Genomic DNA, 16,668 nt, shown 5'->3' on the forward strand with positions numbered 1-16,668 from the left:
GGCGCTCTCAAACTCTAACTAAAATGCTACTCTTGCAGAAGTAGTCTGCAGGAGAACATCATTATGCACAGTATCCCAAAAGTCAAATCTGACTGTAGAAGATCAGTCCTTTATTCTAATCCAAAAATAATTAAAGGATGAGGGCAGACCAACCTTTCTGTTAGTGTGTTGTCTGTAAGGCTCTGTCCCTGCGGGCACACTGTTGAGACTGTCTGAGTACTCTTCACCACTGTCACTGGAAAGAAAAAGTGAGAAGGGTTATTACAGGCTAGAAGTTGAACCCACAACCCTGGTTCTGAAAGTACCACCATTGGAGAAAAATCCAATTTACCTTTTATGGTTGATTTAGTTGACATCAAGAAAAATATGTGCATTTGCCACCCCCTCCTTCCAGCAGGAAATCAATGTCCCATCCAATTTCTGAGCTAGAAGTGTAAATGTGGGTGTAAATTAAGTGAAAAGCTGCAGTGTCTGGTGCTGATGGTGAATGCATCAACATGTATGAGAGCGGCTGTGGCCTTCATTAGCCCTCCGTGTGTGACAGACGTGTGTGAGAGGCACGGCTGAGCGGAGCCAAGCAAAGTTGCATCTGATGGACACATGGTAAGGGCTTCCTGAGACACACACACACATACACACACACACGCGCACACACACAAGTTTATTGACAGTGACCTTTGACGTGAAGGTGGAAGCCAGTGACATTTACGCTGGCGGGTTTATTAAGGTGGGGCCTGGGAGAAGCAGCAGAGGTAAAGACCACAGAGAGAGGATCTAACTGGAACATGACAGGGCTGGAGGCTAGTTAGGGTTAAACCCAGTCTGGAAGGGGCACGGGACTTGCTGAGGATTACTAATCACCACCAATAACACCAAGGTTACACACATTTGATGAAAAATGCTTCCCACTTCATTCTGGTGAGACGGGTCTGACTAGAATTTACCCTGTGAAAACAATTTCATCTTACAAATAATTTTAATATACTTTTCTTGTAGGAACACATCGCATGCTGATTAAAATTGACAAATACTACGCTCAGCATGACACTGTCTCAATCGGTCTACAGAGACCATGAGGCCTACTGGATCACATGAGTTGCTGTACCTGTATCCACAGGCTATTAAAGTTGTCTCCTTAAGGACAGTTAAGGATGCTGGTATGGTATAAAAAAAACAAAACAAAAGAAAAACCTGAAAAAATGAATGCAAGATGCTTCCATATAGAATAAATGGGCTAAGCAAGTGGTGTGATGAGCATGAAAATTATGTCAGTCGCATGCTATAGTGTTCACCATGGTCACCAGATCTTTTCTATCCAGTTGAACACTAATGGGAGACTTTGAAGCGAATTGTGAGACAAAACTCTTCACCGCCATCATCAAAAAACCAAATACCTTTTAGGAGAATGGCTTCTTCTTTCAACTGAGTTCTAGAGACTTGGAGAATCTATGCGAGGGCGCAGAGAACATTCAGATGGCTAGAGGTGATCAAAACACTTGATGAACCCCTTTTTTTGTCAATAATTTGTCACCCATCTGTAAAGTAGTGTATTCCAGCAGTGATTAAGAGTGTGTGGAATATGTAAACATTATCAAAAACACACGCCACATATTCCTTCCGATAGGAGAATTCAATACGATTCAGAATGATATTCCTCATGCTGCCTTGTTCTCATTCTGTCTCTTTAACAAAACTGCTGATCTGCTCAAAATGGTCAGCTGCCTCCAGAAGCTCAAAACTTGAGACAGGGAGCCAGAGGCAGCATTAAAAAGAAGAAAAAAAACAAAGACTTGTCAGTAGCCTTAACGAGTCTGACATCTTTATTTGGCACTACTTAGGCCAAACCTCCTTAGGCAGAAATACTGTATTTCCAGGAGTGCCTACCAGACATATTGCTGAGGAAGACCGCCGTGAGATACGAGGCGCAGAAGGCTTTACAGTAACAAATCAGTTGACAGGTGTTTAAATAAGACAACATCTCAGTTTAGACCCCTTCTTCACAAATCCACTTAGATCCTCCTCACAGGTAAAGCGAATATTAGACTACTGCTTATTAGCCACATGGAGAGGCATTAGGAAAGCAGGGCAGAGCTGCACCCAGTCCCTGTTAAACGGCCTCATGTGGATAGAGATGGGGTGGATTACAGCCTGACAAATTAGTTGGTGAAGAGATGGCGAGTTAGTAGGACCGAGCAGAAGAGAGAGTGGATAAAGGCATACGGGGAGAGAAAGTGAAGGGAAATAAATATCAGCGAGAGCTCTGAGTGTTTGAAATCAAATCATTCCGACCATCACTCAATAAATGTTGGCTCAGTGGCTTTTTTGCATAAAACATACATGAAATAATTACTGTCGATGGTTCTTAATTTAGAGGGTGTTAAACAGCTTGTAGACATCTGGTAGTAAGCCGAGTAGGGTCATTCAAAATTTATCCAACTAAATTAAGGCGAGGAGAGGGAAGAGGAGGGTGGATGAGATGGAAAGGAAGTGTGTGCGCGTGTGTGTGTGTTAAGAGGGGGTTACGAGGTGGCTGGAGGAAATAAGAGTAGCACACACACATTTGTGAATTGACATGCCACAAGATAACCAACATGACTATACACAGGGTGGGGTTAGCTTCCGTGCATGTGCGGTTGTGTGTGTACGGGTAGAGGAGGTGAGTGGGGGGGCTTGGTACTTGCAGGGGGATTCTTAGCGCTGTCAAGGGGGGGTTAGTGAATATGCAAAGGACCAGTAAATTAAATCAAACTGCCAAACTGTCAATTTCGGGGTAGCGTGACTACTGCATGAAAATGGCATCACTGTAAGGTATCAAGGCTTTGGCGGCCCCCTTATCCCTGGGCTTTTCTGGCATCGGTTCAACTTTGTGTGGAGAGGTGGCTAATTTTGCATGCAAATTTCAGTCAATAAGCTCCAAGCAAGGCATCCCAGGATATTTCAAAGGATCTGACAGTAGTTTCCCCCTCCTCTCTCCTTCTCTCTATCATTCTTGCTCGCATTCTTCTTTTGGCTCCTGAATACCAACTAGACAGAAGATGAAATTCAATCACCCATTTGCTTACGCTTTGCATTTGCACATTGTCCCCTCGATGCCGCATGGCCCCCCACAATTCATCCAGCCCACCCTCTCTACTCCGACCAGCTAAAAATAATGAGGAGGGAGGCGGTGAAGATAAGTGCATTTGTGTGTGTGTGTATCATTACCTATCTACGCTCATGTCCTCCCACTCGTCCTTCGTGGGACTGGGGCTGCGGCCTTGCCAGCTGATGGCTTGATTGGGGCTGACTGTTCGGTGGCTGCGCTGGCACGGCAGACCTCTGAGTCTGGTTGTTTTGAATTTGACCTTGCTGCTAATGTTGCTAGCAGTCCCACCTGGCCGCGCTGAAACTGCAGCACGGTTCCTATAGAAGTCCCTGGCTGCTCTGAGGATCCCGAGCTCCTGTCTCAGCTTCAGCAACTGATGATGAAGCTTGCTACCCTCTTTTTGAGAGGCAGACAGACGGGATTCTAGAGCCATGATCTCGCTGCGATGCTGCTCCCCCTGGGCCAGGGCCTGGGACTGGGATGCCTCTTCACGGGCAACTTCCTGCACTCGTAGATGATCCAGGGAGGCTTTGAGTCTGCGGCAATTTTGGGCCAAGTCTTCCTTGGCCTCAAGTAGCTGCTCTTTCTCTTCCTTCAGCCTCTCTGTCTCCTCCTCCAGGGACATCATCCTCCGCTCCAGCTGTTCAATCTGAAGGAATCAGAGATATGGGACCTCAGTGGTACAACACGGTCAGTTTCTTGCAAATGTCGTTTTTACCATAAACACTCAAACTTTAGTACAAGCAACTCTTGCACTGCTAGTGAAAACAACAAAATGGCAAGCCTGAGTTCACCTGATGTTCCAGTCATCAGTAAAAATTTCTATGAGAAAAGCCTTTTCCCAATTTGACCTGTGTGTGGTATCATGCACACAGCGGTTTCCCTCTCCAGACATTTACTCACGGGTGTATGTGCCAATGCATATATGGTCTGTGAGTTAAACAAGTGAGCAGAGAAACACCCCCCTCCCCCCAGCTTAGCAAGGCTATGGACATCTGAGTGGCACCCCCTTACCCTGATCACCCCTAACTAGGCAGAAACCAGGAGCACTTAGTCTATTTGTTAGATCTTGGTGGAGACTGTTTAAGAGAACAGTAGATGCCTGCTGGGTTTGTGCCTCCAGGCAATTTCTCCCTTTTATTTGGTTCTCACTCTACCCGTTAGTGAAGCCTGGTACCTTTCAAACAAAATTAGATGGCTATCCCCACTCTTGATGATTCACTGCAATAAAAGTGGAAGGGGGGCAACATATGAACTCATGCATTATGATTTTTTTTTAAAGCTTGTGCGCACAAACATGTGCAACCTAATAACAGCTATGCTACAATATTTATATTAAATTATCTACTATTTTCTGGGATAACGTTTTCGTTTTTTTCTCTACTCCATCCCTACAGTTATTATTTTGGTTATTTGTAGAATTGTTTTTAACAGAGATACAAACTTCTTCCTAGCTGACACTTGACTTGGAAACGACTTCATGACCAATTCTACAAAGAGGGAAAACACATTTGAGTCATTCTTGATAGAGCAAAACCTGAAAGGCATTGTGCGTAGTTAGGGCTCTGTCGGGTTTCTTTTATAGGCAACGACAAAGAACACTTAGTGATGGCATAGTGCTGTACCTTTTTAAATGACTGTTCCATTCGCTCTGAAGAAACAGAAAGCTTTTTCGGAGTGCTGCTTTTGACCTGGCGCTCCTTTTCCACTTTGTGAAGCAATTCTGCAAAACGGAACAAAGCTCGTTATTGTGACATGACGTGTCAAACTCAGGCTGCTCAATCAATTGAATGATAATAAAGAGGGTACATTAAACCAATTAGCATTACCACAGTCTAATTTCCTTCCTAAGGTCCTGATTCTTTTTGTTTTCTTTTGTCAATCAAATCAGAAGGAACACAGAATCTTTTCAGAAGCTTTTTTCATAGGGATTGGAATTTTCATATTGTCACATTTTTTTAAATGTAAATTTCTATTTTCCATGTTTGGTTCTTGACTTTGCAGTACTTGATTTTTACTTCTTTTTTTCTCTTACCAGGCGTGTTGTTAATGCCAGGGTTTTTCCTGCCTGTCTAACTCAAAGGTGGGTCACCTTGGTATCAATTTTTATTTATCTTTTTTTTTTTTTTTTTTTTTTTACATCTACACTACTTTGCCCTTTATCAGCAACTGCTTAGATGTGCTAGGTTTAAGTGCAATGCAGTGTCCCTGTTGAGAGGATGAGTGCACAAAAAATGATGTCATCACGTTTCTCAAGTGCAAAGGATCTATAAGTCATCGCGGTGTGTGGTCGTGCACCACACAGTGTTTGTGACTAGGTGTCCACTATGTGCAAGAGTGTGAAATGTCCAAAATCTGCGATTGAATTTTGTGTCAAAATAAGCACTGTAAAGTGTCACAACCTTTGTTTTTCTTGTTTTTGCTCTACCTTGGTATAAAATTTAAGTCATTATGGACAGTTGTCTGTCAAATTGTGATTTTTTTTTCTCACTTAAACACACAACAACAAAATCTGGGGTAAACCCTGTAAGCACTAAAAAAACCAAGACAAATTCCTTGTATGTGAAAGCTTACTTGGCAATAAACATGACTCTGACACTGATTCATTGCTTAATAAACCAATCTCTTGTTATCTTATCAAATAGTCTTTTTTCCACATTAACAGAAAGGTGTTTTATTTAGTAGCCCACTCAGAAATAGGAAAACAGTGTTCAAAAGCACACACACTGGTACATGCTATGTGCAACCTCTCTCTAGGGATCTTAAACAAACGAAGAGAAGTGCTTGAATCCCTTGTGAGCACACAGCCCCAGGCTGCACTCTTTGTAGTCCACTATGTTTCCCCAATGGACAACTAATCTCTGCAGACTAAAATGCTGCTTTAGTCTGAAAACTTCAATTGTGGCCTTGGCAAATATATGATTTAGACTTAATGATAACAACAGAATGCATGCAGGAGTCAGAGTGCTTGGGGATTTAATGCACACACATTCATGTGGGCATACACAATCCAACAAGTCTCAGTGTCATTGTTTGACATACAGTATATAAATGCAGAAATAGCAAAATCTTCATTGCTCACCTAGATGCAAAGGGCAATACAAAACAATATAAAACTTTCTGTCTTTCGTTCTCTCCTGTTAAACATTCATGACAGGATGACCAGAATAATTTGTACAATGAGGCTGGAAACATTAAATATTCAGGACCTTGACTTTTCAGGTCAGTTGATCTTTTGGAGAGTGAGTTGGACAAAGAGGCCATAGAAGGAGAGAGTAAAAAGAGAGGGTATGTTGTGAGGAGCTGCTGCTCCCTTGCTTTGCATTTGACGCTTTGCCCAGGGAAGTTTGTTACTTTGAATTAGCCTGCTCTTTTGTCTTCCCAGCATGTCACATTCAATCAGACAGAGCACCAAATAGGACAGGAGGGCTGCCGGGTTCGCTGGATACATAACCAGGTTGGGAGACAATTATCCAGCTCTAGTCCTGGTGGCTTGGGAGTTGGCACCTCAGCACTACCTTGATAAGAAGACGTGGTGGCTCCCTAGTCACCCACTGTTGGAGGAGGTCCTGGCACTGCGGCATATATTAACGTCCCTCCCACGTCTCCTCATGGGTTGCAGCACAAAGGCCCTGTTCCTTTCATCTGCTGCCTTTCGTTAGTGTGATCCTGGCGTGAGCGCTTCAACCCTCCATCCCTTTGATCGGGTCACAGAGGTTCTTCTGGAGCAAATCTTGAGGCCATTTTTAATAATGCTGAGTTTACTTCCTATTGTTTACTAAACATATTGGTTTTAGTCCAGAGGTAAATACTACAAATATTACCAAACTTTATTTGTCTTATTTAAAGGGAAAAAAAATGAACACAGCTGGCACTGACTGACTCACATGGATTATGGTAAGATTATACACGCCAAAATCATCAAAATATATAATCTATTAATTCAGTTTTACAACTGTATTAACCTAAACTAGAATTAAAACGGAAATATGCCTCCATGACTTAATAAACACATTTAAAACATATTGTGAAACAATGTTGAAGTGGGTTTTGTATTCTAAATATAGCGATTTTAGCAAAATAATGTGAAAAAAAACTAAGCATTTCCACCAGACCAGAGAGTGCTTTATGTCCTTTTAAATAAATTATGTCAGGCATCTGTATTTTCCCATGTGGCAGGTGTGTTCCTATTCAGTGTGCACAAGTTATTGCAATAAAGTCGGTTATTATCATAATATAAACCAATGGTGATATAATAACCATTAATGTCATTCATCTAAATGCAGCTATATCAACTATCATCCTGCACCCACACAGTAAGTTCATTTGGATGGTTTTCAAAGCTTGGTACTGTACCAAGAGTGCATTTATTTAACAAAGAGAATACTGAGAATACGATATGGTAATACAACAAAAACAGCGGCAACGGGTAACAGATTGTGTAAAGCCCTCCCTGCCTCAGTAGCAAAGGCTTTTGTTCAAGTTAGTTAAATCAAAATCAGACATACAATATTTTTTAAGGCAAGCCATATCCAGTACTGCCCTACCCTTTAAACCAGAGTGAATGTTTACCTGGTAGAAACTGGAAAATGATTTGTTAACACTAAAGACAAGGAAGCAGATACTGACCCTCTTGTGTAACATTTATATTTTGTGATTGTCTGACAAGACGTAAAACTATATGTGTCCTATCGACGGAGGTTATTTCCTAGTATTCCTGACTAGACTGTCAATAGGAGAGTATGCAGTGTTTTAATTAGTGGCATCCTTTAAATCCCATCTCCAATGCATCTCTAACAGACCCCATCATTGGTTGTGAAGAAAATTAAAGTGATCTAGGACAGATTTGTTATTGAACTAGTTAATTAACGCCAGTGGTTGTGGTGGTCAGCGTCTGACAAAAGGTTGCAGATTGGATTAAAAGCAATGTGCATTTTAACACTGGGAATGACATATGCAGACAAGATGAACACTACTTGATCTCCCAATCAATTTGCAAGGAGTTGATCAAGTCTTAATTGAGTTGTCTTATTAATTCCACTGGGAGTTGTCTTATTAATTCTGCTCACTAATACACATGGCCCAGAGGTAAAAGGATAGTTTAAAGGTGCTGTCATGTGATGCTCTCACTTTTTTTACTTAGTACTTAAGGCCTATGGCAAGATCCTTGGGTAACAATTGCAGTAAAATGAATGCAAGAATAATTGTGTAGAATTCAATGTAGGAAAAATATTTCAAGATCTGAAGAAAGAAAAAAGGGAACGCAAATGGGAAAAAGATTTGTGTTGCCCAAAAAACGTCCTTAATATGAAGAAAAAAGGCTTACCTTGGTGTTCATTAGCAAGACACAGGTGGAGCTCCTTCACTGTGGCCCGGTCCATAGCAGCCTGGACTCGCAGCATGTCGAGCTCCTCTTCCAGACCAGATCTGCAGTCATACACATTAACTTTTCTTCACACAGTTTTTATGTCAAATCTATGTTTCAAATATAAACTGAATAGCAAAAATATGTGAAATATGAGACCACGACCAACACAAACAGTGAACATTATAATGAGTATCTTTTTAAATCTCCACAAACATCTCTCTGGATTCCACTGTGGACTCAATTATTATAGAAACTTTTATTACACATTATAACTTGAGTCTCATGCACTGGGTTTCTCTTCCCAACAGAAAAGACGACATGGTGAAGAAATCAACTAATTAAAATGCTTTTTAATTCATCTGGAAATCAAAGTGACAAGCAACATGAAACGCCAAGGTAGGAAAGTACTCTGTGTGTGTGTGTGTGTGTGTGTGTGTGTGTGTGTGTGTGTGTGTGTGTGTGTGTGTGTGTGTGTGTATCATAACAGACAAACAGACTGGAAAGTGTGCACAATTACCTCTCTGCAATTAGCTTGATTCCTGCTAAAGGCTAATTATGTGGAGCCATGCTCGAGACTTTGCACTTTCAAGTTATTATTAGGACCCCAACTGAAGTCTACTGAGGATACACACAGGCCCGCTGAGACAACCACACCTGAAACACACACCTAATTTCCCTCCCCTCTGCTCCACAGAGTCAGAGAGAAACACTGGAAACAAGCTCCTGCTACTGTAGTGGCATTCTTCCCTCAGTTAACCTCATTACAACAGCAGGTCTTCCTTCTGACTGACTTCTTAAGGCATGCACCGAGTGCAGCATTTGTGGCTATGGTGAACTACGATGAGCATAATGGAAATTAACTCAAACTGGACGCCTGCTTCAACCAATCTAATTTCGCTAGATCAACCAAGAGGTTTTTCCATACATATGCCAAGAAAATGACTTGGGAAAAGTTATCGCCATAGCACAGGGAAAGAAAGTAATTAGCTTTTTAGCCCACACAGTCCAGTAGAGGCCTGGTCTAATGGCTGACCGCAGCTTAAATAAGTACACAAATGACTCTCCCTGAGGGAGCGTGAGGAAGCAGATGGATATGTGTCGCTCCTCTATAGATTTTGCTCCATAAATGAACTCAAGTCGATGAGGCACCGGCACTGCCTTATGTGTCCAGGCTGTTAATGGGACAAATGAGCTGAAATATGCAGTATGTGAAAGGAGCCTGTTCCATCTCATGTTTCTCTTTTATGCCTTTTCGGATGCTGATGGTATTGATGCTAAACCAAAGTTCATATGCAAAACATTCCATTTTGTTGAAGGATAAGCATACTCTCTTGGATGGAGAAGGGCTTAGATTGCAGATGGAGTTCAATGGCCAGGGGCCTCCAGTTTCACATTGTAACATTCTGGAGATGGAAGACTATTGTGTCTTTTTTCAGTAAGACTCAGTTGTTGAAGTGTGTGCACCAGTCTGCACAGATAGGATATTAACAGAGCCTGGGATGTTTCCAGAGGAATAATACAAATTTGGTGACTAATCTTCAATAGATTGAAAATGGTAGGTTACACTAAAACCAAATGCAAAACTAAAAAAAACCTATTAGTATTTTACTTTCAGTTAATTTGATTGTGGGAAAATTCTCATTTAATTAAAGTGCTGAAAACAACCACATTTTTCTGCCTCTTTCCTTCTCCTGAGGCGACACATTAAAACAAATTTCAAAATTACAATTTTATTTTTGACTGCACAAAACTGCTTCCTTGAAGGGTGTTGCTCAGGTCATCCTTTACAGTCTCTCAACACTTTTCTTCCCTTACTGACTACATCATTTGATAACCAAATGTTTACTATTTTTTACCTGACGATGGGAAAAGAGTATCTTTGAGAATGCATAAAGATGTTTAGGCAGCACCCTAAGGCTGAGCTAAAACCCCAACCTCGAGCAGATATGTTTTAGATCTGTGTCCCCTTATAGCCACCTCCACCTGAAACAAATGTCAGACCATCTCCTGTAACCTGCAACTGATCTGAAATGAACCCGTGTTGTCCTGTCATATGCAAGCTATCACAATAAAGAAAAGGTTCTCTACAGCCCTATCGTGTAGTCTTTTTTTAAAAATCTGGATGATAAATCAAATGAAGCTAGCCGGACAATTTTCAATTCCCTCTCAACTTGCCGCTTCACCTAAGGTAGAATAACACTCAGCAGGCATTAAAGCAAAAGAAGTTTCTTGGCAGAAACAAAACTAAAGGCAACAGACAGGTGTTATGTTTGGTAATGATGTGGTCTGCAATGTAAGTAAGTGTCTCATGCCGCTCTTTGGGCTCCGTTTTTGAAAACATTTTCTCTCTCGTGCAGCGCTAGAACTTCAGCCCTGAGCTATCCACTCCATGTCATTTGATCTTGACTCTACCTGTGTTGCACCTAACACAGCTTAGAGCGCAAACTGCCAGCCTCCATCCACAAGGGTGTACAACACAACATCATCTGCAGCCATTGTGCTTTCACATACCAGTCTCCACTTGGTTTCTTGCTTGGCGCATAAAAATACACAGGAAGAGCAGGGAATAGGGTGAGAAAGCGAAAACACCTCTGGCATTTTTATCGCTAGGGAAAGAATCTTGTTTTTGGGGGTGTGGGGGAGATTCCCTTATGGTTTAACTCAGGCTAGAGGGCTATTCATTCATAAAGGGAGTTTGGGTGGATAAGCCACTGCTGTCAGCAGAAATGGTGACTGGTGAAGTTTACATGGCTCGGTGCTGTATTTTAGCTGCGAGCGATGCAGCGGCAGCAGCAACAGTGAGTCTTTTAAGAGTTAGGTTCTCCAGCCACAGGCCACTGATTTAAGAGGTAAATGGGGATTCATGTAATAACCACTGGTGGAAACAGCCCAGGATGTCCACAATATTCCCTGTTTAAGAGGCTTGTTGATGCCGCAAGGTATCCTAATATGAAATAGAACAATAGTATGACGCTGTATTTACTAAATATGAAATAAGACATTTGTATAATACCACTTCTGCAGTCAATGACTATTTGAATATGAGAGGAAATATGCACTCTACATTATCTACTGAATGTGTGAAACGTATTTGTGAGGTTCAGTTCTTTGAAATAACTGTGCTCTTTATGCTCTAATTTTATCTTATCATGAATCAACTTTAGGTAAGACTTGATGGTGCTCTGAAGCTTTCTTTATAATTAGTAAGTGTAAACTAGCTTTTTTTTTTTTTTTTTACACAATAATTAATTTAGCAAATAATTAATGAAGGAAAAACCTTAGTTGTCTGATTTAAAAAACATGCATAAAACATTCTGTTAGTATGTGTGTGTGTGCATGTGTTTGTGTGAGCAAATGTGTCCCTCCTCCAACTAAGCCCTGGTCCAGGGGGCAAAAGACTCTCATTACTTCTAATACCTTTTAGCAAATCAAGATGAAACGAAAAGAAATAGAGGAATATGAGGAACATCAGGGTAAACTTTATTAAACTTAATTAGAGTCAACGTCGCTTACTGGGGAGGTTCACGTCCATAATGGTCACTCTCTATAGAGGAGCTTTCACTGCTGCTGCAGTGCAAATGATCTCAAAGGCTTTTTCCCCAGTAATCGCTAGCTAATTTATGCTTTGATGTCGTCTGAGTATAGCATCTTAAGTCTGAGGGTTCACTACATGTGTTTATTCTGTTTATGGGGCCTAAATAATCCCTGCCTCTTTTCACCAACAGACCTTTAACAACAATTAACAAGCATGGACATGGAGTGCTGCAGACAGATGCATAATGAGGCAGACAGAATGATCCCACTGCGAATTTTCTAGCCCACCCTGCCCGTAGCTGCATGCCAACCATCTACTACAACCAGAAGGAAATCTCAATCAAATATCATCCTTGGTGTCGACATGTTTATTTGTCTGCGTCTTTTGCCTTAAAGCACCCCAGCATGCATCTGAAAGATATTTTAAACTGGTTAAATGTTGAGAGATGGGTCCTCGTGTCAGATTTCTGTCAGATTCTGTTAGTGCATAATCACATGATTACATAAAGGAGAGGCTATTTTTGTAGGATTGTTTGCTGACTAAATAATGAATGCAACCAGGCAGTCCAATACTATCAAGAAAAGTTGAAGACATCCGATGGCTAGCATCAATACATGAAGTGTTTTAGAAAAATTCAACTTGGTTACTCAATTTTAAAAGTTTGTCATGAATAAATATCTAGCTCTATGATGGATGGAACAGCTGGAGAGTTTTCCCAGAGGAGCGGAGGCTGGAAATAACATAGAAGGGTCATTTCCATGTTAATGCCTGTGGTTTCACAATGAGATGTTCAATAATTACTATAACAGGTGTAATGTTCTGGTGTCCACACACCTTTGGACATGTAGTGCATGTCTATTTCAAATATACTAACCAAATAATATGCATTTATTTACAATATTCAGAGACAACATAACCTCACTCTTTCATTCCTTGGTGGTGATCATCACACAGCAGCAAGAACAACACATGCATCTCTAAATTCAGAATGGGTACTTTTATGTATGGCAGCACAGCAGGTAAATGCATTATTTATTGCTATTTGTTAATTAACCTGTCAGGATGACCGGTCAGGATTTATTGGTAAATTACATCTTCTTCTACACACCAAACAGATAAACTTTAACACAGAGATTCCAAGTTCATCCAGTCAAATCTTTTGGAATAAAGCAGTGGAGAACTGGGCTCCATCAAATCTGTCTGGAATTTTTTATTTTATTGTAAGTGAAAATCTTAACTCTGCATATGACATGCTGCCAAGTTATTCCACTAATCAGTGAAATGAAACATATTGAGTGTGGCTATTAGTTTGAAACATTACTCAGTAGGATCAGCTCTGCAAGCATGCACATAACTGGGCTCAGTTATCACTATATCCCACATATCTTAATCGTAAAATACGGCATAAGGCATAATTCTATCCAAAAGGATATTCAAAATAATAGTGGAATATTAGTGTGCATGTAAACATAGCCAACGTGGCATTAGAAACTATCCTGCTAATAATTCCTGGTGTGGGTTCCACGGTATTTTAAATAAAAGTTGTCAAAGAACTAGCTAATTGTTCTTTACTGCGTCCTTAGTAAATCATCTAAATGAGCAGAGAAATAGACCTGTTTCACCTTCTTGCTCAACCTCTAATTCAAGTGCAGCGATTGGGGGGAAGGGGTGCAGGGCTTCATAACCTTCTCTTAACACTGTGGGGACCCACTGTGCGAGAGTTATCCCAGCAATATTCATTCTGGGAAATGGTCATTTGGGCCTCAAGACAGTGTTTTACAAGAGCTGTTTTTGAAGGAGGTGATAGACAGCATCTGTGCACAGTATCATGACAATGAGGAAGAGTGAATGAGAGACGAATGGAGAGTTTAAAGAGAGACTCCTCTAAAGCCTGCCACTAGGAATTTAAAGCTTTATTAGGGGCCTTTATTTGGCCCTAAATTTTTCAGCTGCCAGGAGTTAATTAGCCATTAGTGGATCATTGCTAACACTTATCTAGCATAACCTTCACAAGCACAATCATTATAATACGGTCAACGGAACCACAAGCTGCAACTACTTGCCCCCAGAGTTTCCTGGCAGTTATGTTTCCACTCATGTTGTACTATGATGGACACACTTTTGCCTTCTCTGTTGCCTCTCAACAGAAATTTGCATTGCGGGGAAGTAAAGCTGTTTGGTTAAGCTGGCTTCGTCCATAGTCCCAACAACCCTGTCTGTTCACTCCTTCTCCTAACAGGTATGGAAGAAAGCGAGGTGTGGAATAGAGATGGGCAATACGATTTCGCTTAGCTTAACACACTGAGCTATGCGTGTGTGCAGATGCATGCCCTGGAACGGAGAGTTTTTCGAAAGTGCAAGTTTAAAGACCCCAGCCAAGTTTACTTTGCACCAGCCAACGGGGTAAGGAGGGGCCTTGGGGGCGGGAATGGAGGAGATGAGGTGGAGCTGGTCAGGGGCACATGAAGGGGATCAACACTAACCCCGGAGGACAGCCCAGTTACACAGCTAGGAAAGAGGCCAACCGCTCTCCATCCCTCGTGGTTTCCCTCGCAGGTCAGTTCCAAGGACCCCGCGTGTTCACTGTAGCCTGCTCGTCCCCCCCCACACCCCACCCCCAGACCATCCAGAGCACAGCTCTGCTCAGCTCTAGTCGTGGCCAGGCAGGCAGGCAGGCGGATGGACATCCCTTAACAGGCAGCATCGGCGGCACTAGGGCTGCTAGCCTGTAATTAGCTCGGACAGCTCAGGCTTGGAGAGAGGCAGCCGGGCTATATCATAATGAGCTCAGCTGGGATTAGGAGGACAGGGCAGGGGGGTGAGCAGAGGGGAAAGCAGTAGAGGGGGTGGAGGGCAAGTACCAGAATTCTGGCCTCAGCCTACTGCAGCATCGCAGAGGGCCGGAGGGAGGCAACTGGGAAGACGTGTAGGAAGAGGGGAAGAGGAGGGTATAGACGCAGAGGATAGAGGAGAGAAGAGGTGAGGAGAGGTGAAGGCTCGGGGAGATAGGAGAGAGGAAGACTGTGGCTTTAGGCCAAGCTTTGTGTAGCATCATAGAGGGTCAGTGTTAGTGGTAAGGTTACAGGGGCCTTCTTTAGATCAAACAAGACAATGGCTTTACTACACCCAGACACAGACAAAAAGACAAAAACAGGAGGAAAGACAGGCAGAACGAGAGAAGGAAAAACTGAGTAACGCAGGAAGAAAAGAAAAGAAAAGCACCTATCGTAGAAAAGTTACATTCTGATTAAAAAAAGTCACCAAACTCTAGGTCAACATTTGAGCTAACAACACGGCCACAGCTTACAGACTATGGGTATGTAAATTATCTTATTGACACTAACTTGATAACACTAGCAACAGGACAACAGTTTGGCATAAATGTTCCATTAAAAATGCAGTTATTTCACAAAGACACAGCCGGGGATTATCATAATGTGATTTTACTTCCTGCACTTTAATGTGTGAATTTTTGGGCAGCCAATTTTACAAATGAGCACAGAGTCTAATGATCTTGCTTTGGCCCCTGCTGTCTGGTAATGATGTGGAGGGCTAGGTGGATGCTGTGAAGTTGGGAAGGGCACACTCAAATTTTAACACCCACAAACAAGAGGGGACAGTGGGCAGGGATGTGTGTTGTACGTGTGCACACGTGCAAGAGAGAAGAAGACAGCTTTAAACGAACGTCCAGTGCTGGTGTGTTTCAGCCAGGCAACTTTGACAGCAGGTGACTTACTTTTCAATGGAGAGTTTCCTGGTGAGGTTTTTCAAATAGGCCAGCTCATTCCACACTGCATCACTGTTTTCTTGTCTTAGCTGCCATGGTTCTGCACGCTGTATCCTTCCACCTGGCCTAGACACACACACACACACACACACAATATATAAGAAAACAAAGGTAGAGGCAAGAAAAGGCATACATATAAATTGAACACATAGCCTCACTTATGGCACACAAACACAAAAGGAAAGCACACATACTAACAAGGGAAAATGGTTGGTACTGTACACCACCTTGCTGCCTCTGGCCAATTCACATGGGGTAACAAGGCCCCTTAGACTCACTCTGGTTTAGTTATTCAGCCATCTTTAGCAGTATTCAAATGAGCAGCCTTGACTTTGACATTTCAGTGGCAAATCATGTACACACGTATGCATGTTTGTTAAAGCCCAGGGCACTGCCCGTGTGGCAGGGCGATGGACCATTCCCTGTGTGCCATGCAAATGTAAATAATGGCAAAACACACTCGCAAACGAGGTCATTCAAATGTCTACACCTCACTTATGAATACTTAATGACACTTTGTGCTCAGTAGCTGCCCTCTCCGTTGAATTTCCCCATCACCTCACACATACATACTGTCCCCACTACCCCCAAATGCATCCCTGCACACACTCAACTCATCAATCAGTCTTAGCCAAACACATTCAGTTCCAATTAGCCTTTCATTTGCAAACTAAAATGGATTCCAGTGAGAAATCCACAGATTGCAAAAATAGCGGACGAGAAGAAAATACTATTTTTGTTACACAGACACTCGTATGCACAGACACACATTTTACAGTTTCTCATTTTTACTCAATCAATGAGGTGGAGGTGTGGAAATGGATTGTGAGGGTCACTGCTATTGCGGAGGGCTCCTTTTCTCGTGGTCATTATTGGCTATGTAGACACAGCCA

At 42.1% G+C, this 16,668-nt stretch overlaps 1 protein-coding gene across 1 annotated transcript in view; it reads right to left on the reverse strand.

Moving 5' to 3' along the window:
* cntln (centlein, centrosomal protein) overlaps nucleotides 1–16,668 on the reverse strand; it is an 82,074-nt gene that overhangs the window by 32,013 nt on the left and 33,393 nt on the right. The window contains exons 12-16 of the mRNA XM_070827952.1: nucleotides 15,725–15,841; nucleotides 8,412–8,512; nucleotides 4,711–4,808; nucleotides 3,205–3,734; nucleotides 154–235 (exon numbers count right to left, since the gene is read on the reverse strand). Of these exons, the coding sequence (XP_070684053.1) occupies nucleotides 154–235; nucleotides 3,205–3,734; nucleotides 4,711–4,808; nucleotides 8,412–8,512; nucleotides 15,725–15,841 (928 nt within the window). The remainder of the gene's footprint in view (nucleotides 1–153; nucleotides 236–3,204; nucleotides 3,735–4,710; nucleotides 4,809–8,411; nucleotides 8,513–15,724; nucleotides 15,842–16,668) is intronic.

This window comes from Pempheris klunzingeri, chromosome 3 (assembly GCF_042242105.1).
Source record: "Pempheris klunzingeri isolate RE-2024b chromosome 3, fPemKlu1.hap1, whole genome shotgun sequence".
NCBI lineage: Eukaryota > Metazoa > Chordata > Actinopteri > Acropomatiformes > Pempheridae > Pempheris > Pempheris klunzingeri.